This window comes from Parasteatoda tepidariorum, chromosome 1, assembly GCF_043381705.1.
Source record: "Parasteatoda tepidariorum isolate YZ-2023 chromosome 1, CAS_Ptep_4.0, whole genome shotgun sequence".
Taxonomy (NCBI): Eukaryota; Metazoa; Arthropoda; class Arachnida; order Araneae; family Theridiidae; genus Parasteatoda; species Parasteatoda tepidariorum.
In genome coordinates this window covers 7,239,945-7,258,590 of record NC_092204.1, presented here as the reverse complement: position 1 = coordinate 7,258,590, position 18,646 = coordinate 7,239,945, and the positions used below count along the sequence as shown (strand labels likewise).

At 28.2% G+C, this 18,646-nt stretch overlaps 1 protein-coding gene across 1 annotated transcript in view; it reads left to right on the top strand.

Annotated features, from left to right (window-relative positions):
- LOC107446001 (cell adhesion molecule Dscam1) overlaps positions 1–18,646 on the top strand; it is a gene marked incomplete in the record, with an annotated part of 137,575 nt that overhangs the window by 96,072 nt on the left and 22,857 nt on the right. Inside the window, 12 exon segments of the mRNA XM_071184426.1 lie at positions 2,197–2,343; positions 4,582–4,737; positions 6,566–6,705; positions 6,834–6,987; positions 8,663–8,777; positions 9,633–9,790; positions 11,238–11,258; positions 12,190–12,285; positions 12,565–12,750; positions 14,654–14,944; positions 15,755–15,928; positions 17,452–17,664. Of these exon segments, the coding sequence (XP_071040527.1) occupies positions 2,197–2,343; positions 4,582–4,737; positions 6,566–6,705; positions 6,834–6,987; positions 8,663–8,777; positions 9,633–9,790; positions 11,238–11,258; positions 12,190–12,285; positions 12,565–12,750; positions 14,654–14,944; positions 15,755–15,928; positions 17,452–17,664 (1,851 nt within the window).

Here is an 18,646-nt window from a genome sequence, read left to right as displayed (position 1 = left end):
TTTTTTACTTTCGTTTTTTTTTTCTTTAATTTTTAATGCGTGTATGTAAAATATTTTGTTACAGTATTATTATTTTTAAACCAATAAATCTTAAATCATTTTTAATTTAAGAAAAATGAAATAAATCTTGGGTTTGCTTTTACTTTGACTTCTTTATTATTTTAATTGAAAAAATTAAGCAATGATATTGATATTATAGTAGAATATGTTTAGAATTAATATTTTCATTTGTAATAGATTCCTTTTTATTTATTTTTGATTGATTTCCCATATGTAATTTCTGAACATATGCTAAATCGCGATGTCTAACGGACGATGTATCACGATTTAAAATTTCTGACATCAACCAGTCCTTATCATAGTATTTGACAATTAAGCTACAATTTTAATTATTTGGCTACTATTTTCGATAAATTTTTGCTCTTGTTCAGGCAACTATTTTTATAGTTTTAGGCAACTATTTTCATGCTTAAGGATACTAAAAGCAACTATTTTTGTCCATTTTTTACTGTGGCAACCCTGTGTCCTTAGCCCTACACCTTACTCCTGGATGGCCTGTTTCCTGATATAATCCCCAGGAGCAGGGTGCCCAACTATACCCCCAGACACTATGTGCCCATTTTATTCACCTTTTACGACATGCATGAGCTACAGTGGGACTATTCTTTCCAACCCGGTCAATTTTTTGATGCTTTTTGCAAATTTCTTTTTAGAAGGTATAATAAATTCATACAAACTTTTCTTGTTTGAAAGTTTTTTCACCGTTTCTGGGAAAAGTTAGTCACTTTGCAAGATTTGTTTTCAGGTTTAAATTATGTGGTTTTTGCATCTATTTGGGCGTATCTTATTTATCAAAAATAGCTGACTGGAACAGAATAATTTCAAACGTCGTTTTACCTGTACAATTTCAACTGGCACTTTTATGCATATGAACTATAAAATAAATTTCTATCATCAATTATCCTATTATTTTTTTATTTCTTATTAAAGTATATGAATTTAAGTTCATAGTTTTGTCCAAATTAGTCCTCTTTTTTATGCAAAAATTTTTGCATATTGTAAGATTAAATATTTTTAGTAGTATGCACTAGCTATATATATGTATATTGAGGAATTTTTTCTGAAAAGGAGCATATTAGACACTGGGTGAGTGCTGAGGTCATTTTGAAAAAACATGTTTCCTTGGTCCTTAAACAGAAACTTGATAACTGCTGTGATATTTTAAAAATTACAACATTAACTTAAATAATGTTCAATAATTCTGAATCATTCTCTATTTTATTGTAATATGACTTATGTTTACGTAGTGACAGGGTGTGTAGCGTTTTTTAAAAGCCCTTAAAGGTGCTTTTTTTTATTCGAGGTTCGTAAAAATTACTTAATTTTCTATATTTTAAAAAGAGATTTTTTTCTTTACCAAATTGATTGTCGTTCAAAAATCGACAAAATTACAAAAATTGCACGATTTTCACAATTTTCTCTACAATATTTATCAGAAACTAGTTATTTTATTACAATTATGTGAAGTTTTTAAATTTTATTGATTTTATGTTTATAAATTAAGAACTTTAAATGATAGAAAAAAATAATTCTTACTACTGCACAGATCTCAATTATGATTTTTTTTAAACTGATTAAAAATATTTTTTGAGTGCTTAAAATGTACATAAAAGGTGCTTATTTTTTGTTGAAAGATTTGGCTACACATATGATTCAATTGTTCTTGAATGTGTTCATTAATTTCAAGGATAAATAAAAGACTGCTAGTGCTTAAAAAATCATTGGAAGTATAATGCAAGGCGTCGGGTGTCACTCTTGATAATTCATTCTATCCTTCACTTAGTGCATATCATTTATAAAATTTTAAAAAAAATTAAAAAAAACCGAACCAGTTTAAGAATTGATCATATGAATAATAATGAAAATAACTATATTTGGAGTACTTTAAATTCAAAGAAAAGCTCAATTTTATTCTATATTGTAGCTTGACCCGGAGCCACCTGACATTTTTATTTTATGTATGTGTTTCATAATAAATACTCTTATAATTAACCTCTTTTTATTAACCTTAAAATTCTTGTGGAAAAAAAAACTATGTACATTAGAGGTCGCAATTAAATTTTTTGCTGAAAAATCTGGCTACGCACCCTGAATTAGTTGTGTGAGGTGTATATTGAAATGTTGTGATGTTTTTAGTCCCTGGGGAAGCACCAAGGGGCATTAAATGCCTGTCAACAACTTCTCAAAGCTTACACATATCTTGGAGTGCGCCCCCGCCTTCTTCCCTTCATGGCATCCTTCAAGGTTACAAAGTCCTCTTCCGACCTGCAGAGTCTCTTGCTGGTAACTTATTCTTTTTTTAAGTTAAAATAGCCTTCAAAAGTTTATTTCAGTGCATCACATTCTGTGTAAACCTAGAAAAACGCCCTGTACATGACTTATTTTTTGGAATGCTAAATTACTAATTGAAGCCCTAACATTACTAATTCTAGCCCCTGTAATTACTAATTCAAGCCCTGTGCTTTGTGCAAAGTTACTAACTTTGAAATAATTCAAAGTTAGTAACTTTGAAATAATTCAAGGTTACAAAAGTCCCCTTCCGACCTGCAGAGTTTCTTGCTGGTAACTTATTCTTTTTAAGTTAAAATAGCCTTCAAAAGTTTATTTCATTGTATTACATTCTGTGTGAACTTAAAAAAACGCCCTGTACATTACTTATTCAAGAATGCTAAATTGCTAACTCAAGCCCTAACATTACTAATTTAAGTCCCTGTAATTACTAATTCAAGCCCTGTGCATTACTAACTTTGAAATAATTCAAGGTTACAAAGCTATCTTTTGACCTGCAGAGTCTCTTGCTGGTAATTTATTCTCTTTCTAAGTTAAAATAGCCTTCAAAAGTTTATTTAATTGCATCACATTCTAAGTAAACCTAGAAAAACGCCCTGTGCATTACTTATTCAAGAATACTAAATTACTAATTGAAGCCCTAACATTACTAATTCTAGCCCCTGTAATTACTAATTCAAGCCCTGTGCGTTGCTAACTTTGGAATAATTCAAAGTTAGTAACTTTGAAATAATTCAAGGTTACAAAGTTCTCTTCCGACCTGCAGAGTTTCTTGCTGGTAACTTAATCTCTTTAAGTAAAACAGCCTTCAAAAATTTAAATCTCCTTAAGTTAAAATAGCCTTCAAAAGTTTATTTCATTGTATTACATTCTGTGTTTCATTTCATTGTATAAAAAAACGCTCTGTCCATTACTATCTGAGTGCATTTTTTAAAATTAAGAATTAATTTTCAAAAAAAGAATTGTTTTTGAAAGAGTTGTACACTGAAATAATTAGAGAAAAAATGGAAATATGTTTTACAAGGTTCAGTTTAAAAGTTATATTTCTCTCAGTGGAGGTGACATTTAGTCTTCATCTTGAATTTAATTAAAGGAAAAACATTGAAGCCCTGGGCAAAATTGTAAAGAAATTTTCCTGAAACGCACTACTTTCTTACTGTATAACACGGATTTTTCACGCTGGAATATGTGCATCAGAAAATTTGGCTGAGACTAACACTCAAAGGGTTTAATAGCTAAATACATTTTTTTATCATTATTATTCTGAATTAAATGAAGCACAGATGGAAATTATAATTATTTTTTGCTAAAAAAGTTCCATTCATGTATTTGAGTGTAACAGGAATGGCATTACAATATTTTCCAGTATATTTTTTGTTTCTTATTCATTATAAATAGTATTATGAGTTGAAAAGCATAAATAATATGCATTATCAGTTTTTTGCTGATTGAGTGAGATTTGTTTAATAATAATAAAAAAAATAATTTGTTGACAATTGTTTCAATATAGTATTTACATAATACTGTAAAAAATGATGAGAACATTGAGAAAATATTATGATAATGATGACAATATGCTATATGTCTCTCTTACAGTGATACAGTATAATGTGATACAGTATAATGTGATACAGTGGTTATAACAAATACTTACTTGACATCTGTACTTAACTATAGATGGTAATTGTTAAAAATTATCTCACACAGAAAATTGCTTCATCAAAAAATCAGTAGATTTATAATAGTATATGCAGTTTATATTTGAAGTATATCAGTTAAAATATCCACACTAATAAGTAAACATTCATATTTCTAATGTATGTTGTTAAATTCAGATTTTATTAACAGGAATCATATTTTTATTTAAAAAATAGGTCCGTAAGCAGACCTATGCTTAAATGGATCACAATTATGATGAAGTATTCTATTTTGGGTAATAACAGAAACCAAAACCCAAAATTAGAAATAAAAAACAAGCATACCATCCTTTTACACCGATTCCTGCTCCAAGCAACCACTGATGATGATTTTATGGTAGCCCAGATTTAATTTTAGTGGTCCTAAACCAACAAAACCTTTTTGAGCACTTGTAATACATTTTTCAACTGGCATTTAACAATTACTAATTTGAAAATTATTTATTAAGAAAATTGTTACCACAATTATGTATGCATAAATATTGAGTTTCAGAACAAGAGATATTCTAATAAATAATGTCTTTTTCTGCCTTAGGTGATGAAGAATACGAAGAAAGAACTGTTTCAGAGCAAGAAATTAAGTTAACAAATTTACATAAATTTACTAATTATACTGTGATAATTATGGCTTATACTCAAAAAGGTTTTGGAGTTCGAAGTGATGCAATATTTTGTTCTACTCTAGAGGATGGTAAGATTTTCATATTAAACCATTCAATTTCTTCCTTTTAATATTGTTCTAAATAGAGGAGCGACACCATCTATGACTTTTCCATAAACATATTTTCAATTTCTTTTTGTACTTTTGCCTTTTTTGAATGTGTAAAGTATGAGTTTATTCAAAGCTACTAAACCGCTTTGGTAATGATTTTGGTAAAATTCGCCATAAAATATAGCGTTATGATATGTGATAAAAATTTGGTAAATGTGGCACAATTTGGTCATTTTATCAAAATTCTTTAGAGCATGGCATAAAACCGTGTAATTGGTTAAATTTACTATTTAGTTTTCCATGTTTTACTTTTTTGTTTGGTGATGAGAACTATACTTTTAAAAACCAGAATTTCCGGTAAATTACCAAATTAATACCTACAAAGATTGAAGGTATATTTACAAATTTAAGTCTAGTGAGTACCTAATTTGGTACAAAAGATATCAAATATGTTAAAAGAAATGTTCTTTCAATGATAAATTTTCTAGGATTTTACACAAACTAATGTTTTTTATAATATTCACACATTATCTTGGATTTAAGATTAAATTGTTTTCTGATTAATTAAGTAGAATATATTTTAATAGTTTTCTATTTGTTTGAAATGTTATCTTTACAGTGATTGTATTTTTGACAATTTATCGCAAGAATAACACTTATTGTTTCACAAAAAAAATATTTTAATAAATTAATTTAAATTGTTTTCTGATTAATTAAGTCGAATATATTTTAATAGTTTTCTATTTGTTTGAAATGTTATCTTTACAGTGATTGTATTTTTGACAATTTATAGCAAGAATAACACTTATTGTTTCACAAAAAAAAATATTTTAATAAATTAATTTATGATCAGATAATTTATTTAATTCTTCCTTTTTAAAAAGTTATAGTTCCTATACATTATATGTGAATTTCTGATTTTATTCCAATATGATTCATAGAATTTGTATCTCAAAATTTGTTTAAAAAAATATCTCTTTCTGTGATCACAAGAGTAATGAAAAAGTGAGTTATTACCAGGGAAAAAAATATCTTTTTTTTTTGTTAAGTCAGATGGGTTTTATTAAGTAAAATATATGTATTTTTCATAAATAGTTATCAATTTGATTTCAAATATATTTTGTGATAAATAAGGGGTAATATACATGAAATTTTTCTCTAACGATCACAAAAGTAACGCTGGACATACTCATATGCTTTATTTTTTCATTTTATCTAGTGTCTAATTTGTAGAATATTTGATTATAAATTATATTTTCTAAAAAATAAGTAGATTATTTTTTCTAAAAAAATTTAAACAATCAGTTTAAGTTATGCAATTGAATATTGTACATTTTTCTTGTTTTGTTTTAGATTTTTTTGAAGTTAAATTTTGTGTTAAGTTAAACTGATGAAAATTAATTTGAATGAGGCTGAAAAGTTCTTTAAACATAAATAATTTTTAAGAAAATCAAGGATTGTTTTTATATATTTGAAAAAGGTAAACTTATTTGCATTTCTGAAAAAGCTGATTTGACAATTGATTGGTGTAATTTTGTCTAAAATCCTAGAACAATGATGTAGATATTTATCTTTTTTTCTGATTGGGCAGCAGCCTTTTATTGCACATTTTAAAAAAAAAAAAACTACCAACTAAATTGAATATTAAACATCAGGTTTTTTTTGTGAAAATTCAATTAATATGATTATTTCTTTAAAATATTTAAAAGAAGAAATTATAATGCTCGTAAACTATATCACTTTTAATATTTGCTTGCTTAATAATATCCATAATGTTGTAATGATTTCACTTTCTATGTTTTTTTAGTTCCCGGATCTCCTGCTGATATAAAAGCAGTTGTTATGTCTTCAGATACTATTCTTGTTAGCTGGAAGCCTCCCCTGCATTCCAATGGTTTAGTTACAAAGTTCACATTATACTGGCGAAGTTTAGTAAGTGGTGCAAAGGTGAGCACTTTTTTTAAGTTTTTTTTCTTCTTTAACAATAAATAACTGTAAACTTTTTTCTTTTTGTCCATACTTTTTACGATAATGTATGAAAACATGTCACTTAAAATGGTTGTTTTTTATTTCAGAATGAATCTGTTATTCGTGTTCCCTCCAATCAGTATCAGTACAAAGTATCAGGACTTCCAGACCGCTCCCGACATGAATTTTGGATTACAGCTTCAACAGCAAGAGGAGAAGGGGAGCCAACTAGAGTTGTCTCACAAACCACAAGTAGTAGAGGTAAAAATCTCTTTAGTTTTATAGAATGAGTGAAAAAACAAATATTTTAAACCTAGATAAAATTTTAAAACATTTTTAAAAAAAAGATAAATGAAAACTTTTGTCAAATACTTTCATATTAAAATCTGGATCAGTTTCTAATCTTTCATCTTTCTGCTGTTTAATTTTTAAAATCCTGGCTATATACGTGTTTCAAGACGTCACAAAATACTTATCCTTCTTCAGTACTCGTATTTATATTAAAATCGCGGTCAAGACAGTAATTATAAGTTAATAATAAAAAGAATATGGAAATACATACTTTAAATTATTATGTTAATACATTCATGCGTAAATACATTTCACCAGAATGCCTGCTGGTGAAAATAAAAAGAAATAAACTCACCAACTTAATTAATTCATTACAAAATTAAAAGTGAAAGAAAAAAAGAATTCTAAAAAAATTATCAAACAGCAGCGGTCGGCATAGCAACGCATGTGGAATGTTACTCTTGAACACAGTTGAAAAGTGTGATGACATCCAAATTAGGTGCGCACGCCATCAAACTCAAAACAACACCCATTTTGTCAATGGGTAATAAATTAAAACTACATGTTCTTCAAAGAACGGACATAAACCCCTAAAAAAAAGTTCCCAAAGGGAGAATGTTAACATTCTTTGAATGAAATGAAAAAATAAACTTTTGATTTTCCTAAAAACGAAAATTTCATGGATTTGAGATTGAAAGAAGACAGTTAAAAGTTAATCCTCTTTATTACTCTTCTGTTTATCGAAACACGCGCGATTGTAAACTTTGTGCAAACTTGCAAATTGGAAATATGTAAAATTACAATAACAGCATCTGCAATTTCTTTTTACTCTTGATTACTCATTTTGATAAATTCAAACATTCTCAATTCTATTAAAATAGCTGGATTGGTGACTGGGCATATATTAAAAAACAGAATTTTCAGAAAAAGACGAAATTGAAGATAACGAAGTTTATAAATTCAAACGCGAGTAGAAAATACAATTTTCATAATATAATAGCGTCCCTAAAATACTTAACAACCAATTTTTGGTTTGTCCAAAAACATGTTTTCAGTTTTTTACCAGAATTTCTATGACAATAGAAAAAAATTTGGGAATAAATAACATTACAATTACAGCATCTGCAATTTCTTTTTACTCTTGATTACTCATTTTGGTAAATTAAAAGATTCTCAATTCCTTTTAAATGTAATTGTTGACGGAGATCATATTTAAAAAACAGCATTTATTTAAAGTCACATATAATTTGATTATTTGTTGATTGATATTTTTTTTTTTTGTTGACAGTTTTAAATAACTTTTCTTGCTTACCACAGTTTTTTGAAGAAATTTTATTTAAACTGAATGCTGCTTTATCACATTATTTGTGAATTTAACTGAGGTTGAAAATTTTGTATGCCACATAAGATTACTGTCTTATCTTGATTACGCTCTTATCTATCTTATCTTAAAATTACTGTCTTATCTTGGATTACTGTCTTCGGATTAACGTCTTGTCCACATCGGATTACTATCTTATCTTGAAATTTCACATTTACAAAAGAGAATACATGAATTTACTTAAATTTTCAGATTGGATTCACCCATTTGGTTGTGGTCACCACTTCTAAATGTTGATATTAAAATGTATTTCTTATTCTGCAGTTCCTGCTCGAATCATGGACTTTGGTGAAACGATTCTTACTGTGCCTGGAGACAAGGTTATCCTCAACTGCCAAGCTGTTGGATCGCCTGTTCCAAAAAGAGAATGGAAACTTAGGTATCCTCTCGCTATTTACTGTTAAATTATTTCTTATTTATCCACTCTGTTGAAATACTTTTGTTACTTTTACATTGTTTCTAAAAAAAAAATATGCCCTCAAAATTGCATCTTACATGAAATTTTTTCCTACTGCCTAAATTCTAAGCATGCAATACGGACCTAAATTCTAAACATAGATGTGTGTATGTTACATCGTATAATATGGTACATGTGGGGAGAGGAGCTACCAACCATGCCAACCTTCATCTATCCAAAGGTACCCCATGATTAAATCGAGTTAGCAAGTCTTATGTACCGGTGAATTGATGTTTAGAAATCATGGTGGTAGTTTTGCCACAATACTCCTCCACCAAAATTTCATCAGGGATGGAATTCCACAAATGGAGACCTCTTTTCCTTTTGCCACCAGGAAGCCCAGGAGAAACAGTTAATTCCCCCTTTTGACTGTGGTCCATAGCCTAGTGTCCTCTAATTATGTCAACTTGGTCTTCTTGAAATCTTCACCAATATGACTGCTATCTCATTACCAGAGGATATACCTCTTTTCCTATTTCATAATACATTTATTATATTCATGAAAACCAAGATTTTTGATGTGATGAGAGACAATGAAGTTTGCTAAAATAATTATTATTTTCTAATTTTAAATTGATTGACTAGGCACAGCATTAGTAAAGTTTGTTGCACGAAAAAGATGGCGTTTTTTTTTTTTTTTTTTTTCAAACTAAAAATTTATTTTTATCAATTTTAACATCAATTTTAAAAGTCAAGAGATTTTATACTTTATTTAAATGTTATAAATATGTTTTTCTCTTAAATGAATAATTAGAATAAGTGTTAATGATTTTAAAGGGGTGAGCCGCTGCCCAAAATAATGCACCGTATAGAAGTTCATTCTGATGGATCATTAGTCATAAGAAAACTCCAGGTTTCCGACAGTGGAAATTATTCTTGTCGTGTGCAGAATCGTCATGGTGTGGATGAGATACATTATGTTCTTGCTGTTACAGGTATTTTACACTACTGTGAAATAAATCTGCATCTACACTGGTGTAAGAAATTAAGAGAATTTGCAGACTTGGTCGATTATCTCTAGAACAACTGGACCGATTTTAATGAAATTTCATATGAATATACATTGATAAAATACAAAACAAATAACCATTCAACAATTGTAATACACTCGCATGATCATGCGTAACACTCGTTGGAGTCGGAAGGTATGAAACAACTGTTGCAGAATAAACAAAATAAAATGGTCCCCTCTTACAGCGTGATTTCATACTTGAATTAAGACCGTTTATCATTTCTTGTGGCAATTGGCCTGAATTCTCCTGCGGCAATTTCATATCTTCCAAATCCAACGAGTGTTACGCATGATCATGCGTGTGTATTACAATTGTTGAATGGTTATTTGTTTTGTATTGTATCAATGTACGTATCAAATTTCATTAAACTCCTTCCTGTAGTTCTAGAGATAATCCACCAAGTCTGCAAATTATCTTAATTTCTTGCACCAGTGTACATAAATTAATTCCTCTTTTTCTAATCTAGTTTTAAATGAATTTTTTTTTAAATTATAAACATTTATTATAAGATACATTTGGAAGATTCAAAAGTTGAATCCATTTTTGAACCTAAATCCCTTTTCTTGATAATGAATAATATTTAAAAACGATGTTATTCTGTGATGATGACAAAGATTATAAATTCAAACACGATTAGGAAATACAGTTTTCATATTATAATAGTGTCCCTAAATTACTTAACAACCATTTTTTTGGTTTGTCCAAACACATGGTTTCAGTTTTTTGCCAGAATTTCTATGACAATAGCACAGAAAAAAAAATTGGAAATAAATTACTCATTTTGGTAAATTAAAACATTCTCAATTCCTTTTAAATGCAGGTGTTGACTGAGATCATATTTAAAAAATATAATTTATTTAAAGTCACATATAATTTAATTATTTGTAGATTGATATGTTTCTTGACAGTTTTAAATAACTTTTTTTGCTTACCACATTTTTTAAAAGAAGTTAAAATTAAAGTGAATGCTGCTTTATAACATTATTAGTGGCTTTAACTGAGGTTGAAAATTTTGTGTGCCGCATCAGATTACAGTCAAATATGTATCTTATCTTGAATTTTCACATTTACTTAGAGATAATACATATAATCTAATGCGGAAACTTCATCTGCTGAAATAATAAGGAAAAAACAGCAAATACCCATTTTCGTTTTAAAGCATTTATTTTTCAATATCAAACAAATTTCAAAATAACAGAAAATAATATTACAGAGAGAAAATTATATATATTTTAATGAATAACAGAATTTTATGAAGAACAATCTTATCTTGCTGACTTTCATTTCTTTATTGTTCAGTGATTTAAATAATTTACCTTTTAATTCAGAATGCAATAACATGAATATTCTTTTCAATGCTTTACTATGGATTTTTCATATATAGAGCCTGGTATGTTGTTTTATTTTTTCACATTAAATTATCATTAGTTATTTTGTCAGTTATTCACGCAAAACCTAAGAAATATTTATTATTATTTTTTTTTTAAATTAAATTGAAATATTTTGAAGTTTATTGATTAATCTAAAACACAGTGCTTTAAAATAAAAAATTTTCTCAACATTTTACTGTGTAAATTATTGCTGATTTTTTATTAAATTTCAGAACTTGTTTTTTTTTTATTTCGTATGCTTATTGAAACATATTTAAATCTCTCTTATTTAGTGTACTTCATGAATTGGTAATATTAAATGATTATTAAAGCAAAAAATAATTTTTGAATTTACTATCATATAAAGTACAGAAATGGGCATAATATTGTTTTTGCTCTTTTAAATAACTACCTTTCTCAGTGTCTAAACACCAAATGACGGTCAGAAAAGTAAAATGATCAACACATGCAAGGTGGTTTATCCAATAGGGATAGAGGAACAAGCTTGTACAAGATAATAAAAGAAAGGTGATAAGAAACAGTTGCTTGGAAGTGACAGAAAAGAAAATTAAATTAAAAATTTATTTTCAAACACTGGGAAAAGATGGGATACTAGAAAGATTAACAAGATTATTAAAAAATTTTAAAACATGGAATTATTCCCAGAAATCAAGCTCAGCAGAGGAAGAGCAGTTATGATTGATTTTATCAGAAAAAAAAAAAACTTAAACCCATGATTAGGATTCCAACCATGTAAGGCGATTAAAGGTGGTCCTGATTTTGGATATATCTTTCCCATTCTTCAAATCAAAATTTAGAACCAAATCTATCGAAATTTCATTTCTGTGCTTAATTTGTACCTTATTCACACTGTTTTCTGCTTTAGTCTATGCAGCAAGAAATATACCCTATCCTTCTTTTGGATAATTGATTTTTATTTCAATGTTTCAGTTCCATCTCATGTTCCTGTGGTAAAAGTGATTTCTTCCGCTGCCAATTCTGTTCTATTAGAACTTCCACAATCGAAAGAAAGAATTATAGCAAGAGGTTTGTTTGCTTTTCATCATTTCTTAATTGGTTGTTAATAAGTTCCCACCAAAAAAAAGAACAAAAAAAAATGGTTTAAAATGGTTTTGAAAATCAAATCAATTTAAGTTAATAAGCTAAATGAATTTTTTTTTAAAAAATCAATCTCAGTCATTAAAATATTTTAACGACATTGGTAGGAAAAAATGGGCCTATAAAGGGCAGTTCAAACTAAAATATTCTAATGACAGTCTAAATTTAAACAAATCTACTAAAATTTTGTTCTTACTTTTCATGTAGGTTATGAGCTTCATTACAAAGCAGAAGATGGTGAGTGGCAGCAGAGACGGTTCCTTAGCAAAAACCACACCTACAGATTAGAGGGGTTGGAGTGTGGCGTTAAATATCAACTTTACGTAGTTCCTCTAACCAGTGAGGGGAAGGGGGAGAGGAGTAATCCTCTCTCATTCAAGACACAAGGTTCTGGTGAGTCCACTTATAGTTATGTTTTTATGATCTTGTTCTAAGAATGCATTTTTCCTATTCATCAACATTTGTATACATAGCAGACTGAAAGATTTATCACCAGTCAGAAGACACACAGGGTTACTTTTTTAGTTGCCCTTTTCATGTTAATCTGACACATGAGGCCTCTTACTTATTTCTCCATGTAATTCTGTCAATATTGTCCTCCTTTATGAATTTTTGCCATGCAAATCTGGGCCTCCTTTTTTTTCTTTTTGTCATCAGGTGCCCATGCTCTTGAACATTTGCAAGATTGTTCTTATTACCCTAGCAGCAAAATTCAATTGGGCCTTCATTGAACCAATATTCATGAATCCTGACTCAATAAGGGTTCAAAGAGCCATTATTACCCCAATATTAGCCCTATATAGAATTGTCCGATTTTCCTGATATTTTACTGCTACTTTACAACCAATATCGGCCCTATATAGAATTATCAGATTCCTTCGATATTTTATATTCATTAATCAGCCAATATAGGCTCCTTAAAGCAGGGTTTGTTGATTTAAATCAAATGATTTATATATATATATACATAGATTTAAAAAGTTAAAAAAGAGTGTTTTAAATTATTGATAGTTTTATTATTTCTTTTCTTAGTATTAAAATTTATTATTGCTGCATTAATTAATTTTAACTATAACAAATTTGAAATTACATTTTTTAAAATCTTTTTATTCTTGAGATTGAAAGTACAGATTAAAGTAAACATTTAAGTATTTTTTCTCATATTATGTTTACAGTATTTTTGACATTATCAGATTTTCTATAAAGAAATTTTGTGGGAAAAAAATTTCAATAAGTAGGTACATAGATTTTTAAAAAAAAATTTTTTTAGCTTAACTTATCTATTTTGATATAGGATTAAAAATTAATATTTTAACATTATAATATCTAGATTAAATATTGATTTATTTTTTGATGAATGAAGACATTTATAAACACAATCTGTTGCATTTATTTTGTGATTTTAAAAATCAAGAGGAAAAAAAATCAATTTTAAATTAAAATTCTGGTTTGGTAATTGAAGCTTTGTTTTAATAGTTAAAGTATTCTTTAAATTCTCTATTTCATCTAGTCTTTAAATTTCAATCATGCATTTGTTTCAAAATGGTTGCTATGCATTCAAAGCTATGTATTATTATGAAAAAAAAAATTTAGGTAGTTAGAGCTTCTAAAATATTCTTATAATACAGTTTTAATATTAATTTAATTTTGATTAAGCATTTATAAAGTTTTTTTAGTCATAAATCAAAGTTCTTACAGTGTCTTTGAATAAAAATCGAAAAAATCTGATTTAAATTGTAAAAAATCAGATTTAAATCAAAAAAATCATGAACCTGGCCATAGAGGCTGATATTGCCCCTATATAGGACCAATATTAAAAAATCTTAAAACCTCAAGGATTTGAAAATGATAATTTGTGATGAGCATCAAAAATTTGCTACTACGAAACACATACAATTCACCGCCAATATACTGACATTAAAAATACAAAAAATTTTCATTTATAATGAGTTAAAAATTACTTGCCTTTCACTTTTATGTAAAAAAAAAATTTTTTAAGGAAATTTTTTTCAATTATGTAAGTGGGCAACATTACATGAAAAAAAGACATTTTGAATAATCTTTTTATCACTAATTTAATATTAAATATGGATATTTACTCATAGCGACAAGCTTACTATTATAACAATTTCATCTGCAATTATGAATTTTCAATACAATGAACTTTTACAGTATTTTCTGAGTAAATGTAACTTTGAAAAAAAAATTTTAACCATACAATTTGAAAGATCCATAAATTCTGTTTTAATGAATTGATTTACAAAATCGGCATATTTTTTTGACTTTCTGTTTTTAGTTCCTGTTGCTCCAAAGCAAGATGATATGATTTTTACGAATGCAACTCACCTCGTATTGCATTTGTCGAGTTGGCAGGGCAACGGCTGTCCAATCACACGTATGAGCATCGAGTACCGACCGCACAGTCACAGCAGGTGGACAATGTTGACCGATCACGTGAATCCCGAGCAGCAGAATCAACTTGTTGTGCCTGACCTGGCTGCTGAGACGTGGTATGTTGTAAAATTGACAGCCTACAATGCTGCCGGTTCAACGACAGCAGAATATGATGTCATCACCTTAACAAATGGTATTCATTTTTTATTTATTATTTTTGATAACTCATTTTTTTTGTTTCTTCGCCTATATCATATTTGTAAAAATATTCTGGTAAACTCCTAGAATATCCCACCTCTTGACTGGTGGATAGTCAAATACAGCAGGTTTCTCACCAGGCACACCATTTGACCAGGCATTTTGAACTGGTCACTTCCTCGTATTAGCTTCGTCAAGGCGGGGGCATACAGGGCTGTTGTCCCAGGCCCCCACATCAGATGGGGGCTCCAAATTCAATAGAAAGTTCATTTTATGTTTTCTTCTTTACTGAACTTTTTTGAAACAAAATCTCAGTAGTGTAAAATTCGTAAGCTATATATTAACTTCTTCATGTATGGACACAAAAAATCTTTATTTTGTAAATACATGACTTTCTAGAGTGGAATTCAACAAAATTTTCGCAATTAAATGGACAAATTTGACAAATGAAAAGCCAATATTTTTGCATATCGCGAAATTAATATGTCCCCATAAAGTTCGTTTCTTCGTTATTGAAGTAGTGAAGCAGAGGGGGGAGGGGAGCCAAAAGAAGTTTTTGCCCCATGCTCCAATTGGGCCCTAATAACTGGTTGCAATTGATTATCGTATGGAAAATATTTTACAAAATTCTCTGTTACCTGTATTTGTATCATTTGCTTACCATTAGTAATGTCATAAGAAATTTGTTTTAATTTACTTACGATAGTTGTTTATTTTTCATGACTTTTTTGCTCAATGTGTAAAAGTTTTGATGTTAACTTAAATCTATTAATAACAAAATTATTCTTGTCTCTGAAAAAAAAAGCCTTTCCTGACCATGGGTCTCAAGGACAGCTACCCTCTGCAACCTCTTTCTTTGAAGATACTACCACTCTTGTTTCTATGGCATCCTCTGGAGTTGTTTTAATTGCGGGCATTGTTGCTGTTGTTTGCCTTATAATGTACAAAAGGAGAAGGAACTCTGGACATCACTACAGAGGTAATAATATCACTCTTCAGCAGATGAGCACTCAATTTCTCTCTCTATATATATATCAGGTTTCGGAGCATTTTTAAAAAGTGCTCAAAGATGGTTATTTTTGATTCACATTTTTATAAGCACTTAAAAGTGCTTTTTTTTATCCAAAAATGCTTACTTTTCTATCTTTTAAAAAGAGATTTTCTTGTCCTTTCGATTGTCGCTCTAAATTACAAAAAATTCATGATTTTCACAATTTTCTCTGCAATACTTATCAGAACTTAGTCATTTTATCTTGATTATGTAAAGTTTTTGTAAATGTTTTGAATTTTATTGATTTTATGTTTATAAATTAGAAAAAAATAATTTTAGACTTGAAAAATAACTTTAAACATTATAAAAAAAATAATTTTTATAACTGTGCAGATCTTAATAATGATTTTTTTGGAAAGTGATTAAAAATATTATTTGAATGCTTAAAAAGTGCTTCTTATTTTGTTAAAAGAAAATCTGGCTACACATCCTGCATATGAGGCCTGTGCTAAGCATTCGCTACTTTGTCAAATGGGGCAAAATTGTAAATTTGGCCAATAAAATTGTGTTTTGGCTATTGATTTTACCACTAAAAAGAAAACATTTAACTTGATCCTCAAAATTATGTCAAAATAAATTTTTCTAAAAAAATTAGTAGTTTTTATTCAATTACAGTCATTTTAATAAATGTGATGCCATTCCATTTTACATACTAATTTTCAAAGATAATAAAATATTTTCACATATGTTATGCAAAATATTTTACATGTATATAAAATACATTCTTAAACAATAAATTCTCAAGAGATATTACACAAAATACTTTTCAATAAGAGCGAATATATATAAGTTTTGTAAAATTTGCTATAATTCTTAGAAAACCTTGAAATATTATATGTTTCCTTTTAAATAAAATGAATACATAATTGATGTTTAAAGGAAAACATAGTAGGTAATCAAATTTTAAGAATGTATGTAAAATATATTCTAAAAAAATAAATTCTCAAGGGATATTACACGAAATACTTTTAATTTCAATAAGAGCAAATACATCTAAGTGTTTTAAAAATTGCTATAATTCTCAGAAAACCTTGAAATATTATATGTTTTTTTTAAATAAATGAATAAATTAATGTTTAAGGAAAAACATAGTAGGTAATCATTAATATACTTAAATTGCTCACCTTATTTTTAATCTTGGTTTGTTTTTTTTTAAACCACAGCTAAAGAAAAATTAGTTTTAATTGCTAAATGTTGTAAAACTATTGTCATTTATTAACTTTTTTATTGTTTGTTATTCATTGTAGTTTAATTTTTCAAGAAAAACTAATGAAGTACTAATATCAAAAGAAAAAGAGAAGATGTTGAGGCATATTCATCAAAATACATAACATTTCAAAATCTTTAACACACAATATATTTAATACTAGCATTTATAAGGTGACAATCTACTGTATATTTATAAAAGGTAAAGTCATAAGATATGCCATTAAAACAAAATTTGTTTTCAGAAGCGAGGGCAGATGTGTCAACCACAACGTCTTTGATGGCTCACATGGATAAGAAGACAGGAAGATCGTCTGAAGCCAGTAGACAACACAACAGTAGGGGTGGAGATCTCCCCTCATACTTCTCATCCCCTGTCAGGAAAGTAGTTGCTCCGACATCAGCACCTCCTCAGTCACGCCAGCAATCAACAACAGCAGGTCCCTCTACCAGCCATTGTGAGTATCTCTATTGCCATCATAGTGTGTGGCTTTTTTAAAAAGTGCTTACGTTTGCTTATTTTCGTTTTTTAAAAGCCCTTAAAGGTGCTTTTTTTCATTGGAGGTTTTTGAAAAGAGCTTTTCAAAAATTAATATTTTTTTCTTTACCTTGTCGATTTCCACCACGTATTATGCAAAAGCGTGGTTTTCACATTGTTCTATTTAATGTTTTCACAATTCATTCAAACACGATGCATTTCGGCATATCATCCATTCCATTCAAAAAATTTCTCTTTCAGAGTCCAACAATTTGTGATGGAAACATTTACGTGAAAGGGGAGTTAAAAATTTACAATTTTAATAATTCACATGTTTCAAAGTTATAATTTATGCATTAATTGTATTTTGCATTCCCAAATATTTTTTAAGTAAAGTTTTTTAAAGTCAGTATGTTTAGCTAAATTTTGTCACATATTTATATTAGTTTTACTGCTGAATTAATAATAGCTTTAGATTACTGATAATATGATTCTTTTTAAAAATATAATTAAATCCAAACAATAACAACAACAAAAAGTTTGTTAAAAGTGGCTATTAAATAAGAAATAACCTATCAATATCATCTGCCAACTCTTTAGGTTTGATGAAAAACTGAACTGGCTACTGACTGAAAATTTAAATTTTCAGGTTTTATTGATAACAATTATAAATACTGAAAGTTACTTTAATTTTTATCTTTTCTATAAACATTAAATGGCTTCTTTAAATTTAAATTATTCTGTATTTCCTTTTTTAATGGGTGGATCAATGTGTTTTATAACATTTTCCACATTGTAAAAGTTGTTGAAAAATCAATAATTTTAATTTTAACTGTGCATCATATATTAACTGCAATATAAATGTAACTCATATTTAAGCAATATTTCCTGAAGTCTAAAAAATTTTAAAAAAATCCTGAAATAAAAATAATTAATGACTGCCCCAAAAAATTTTATATATA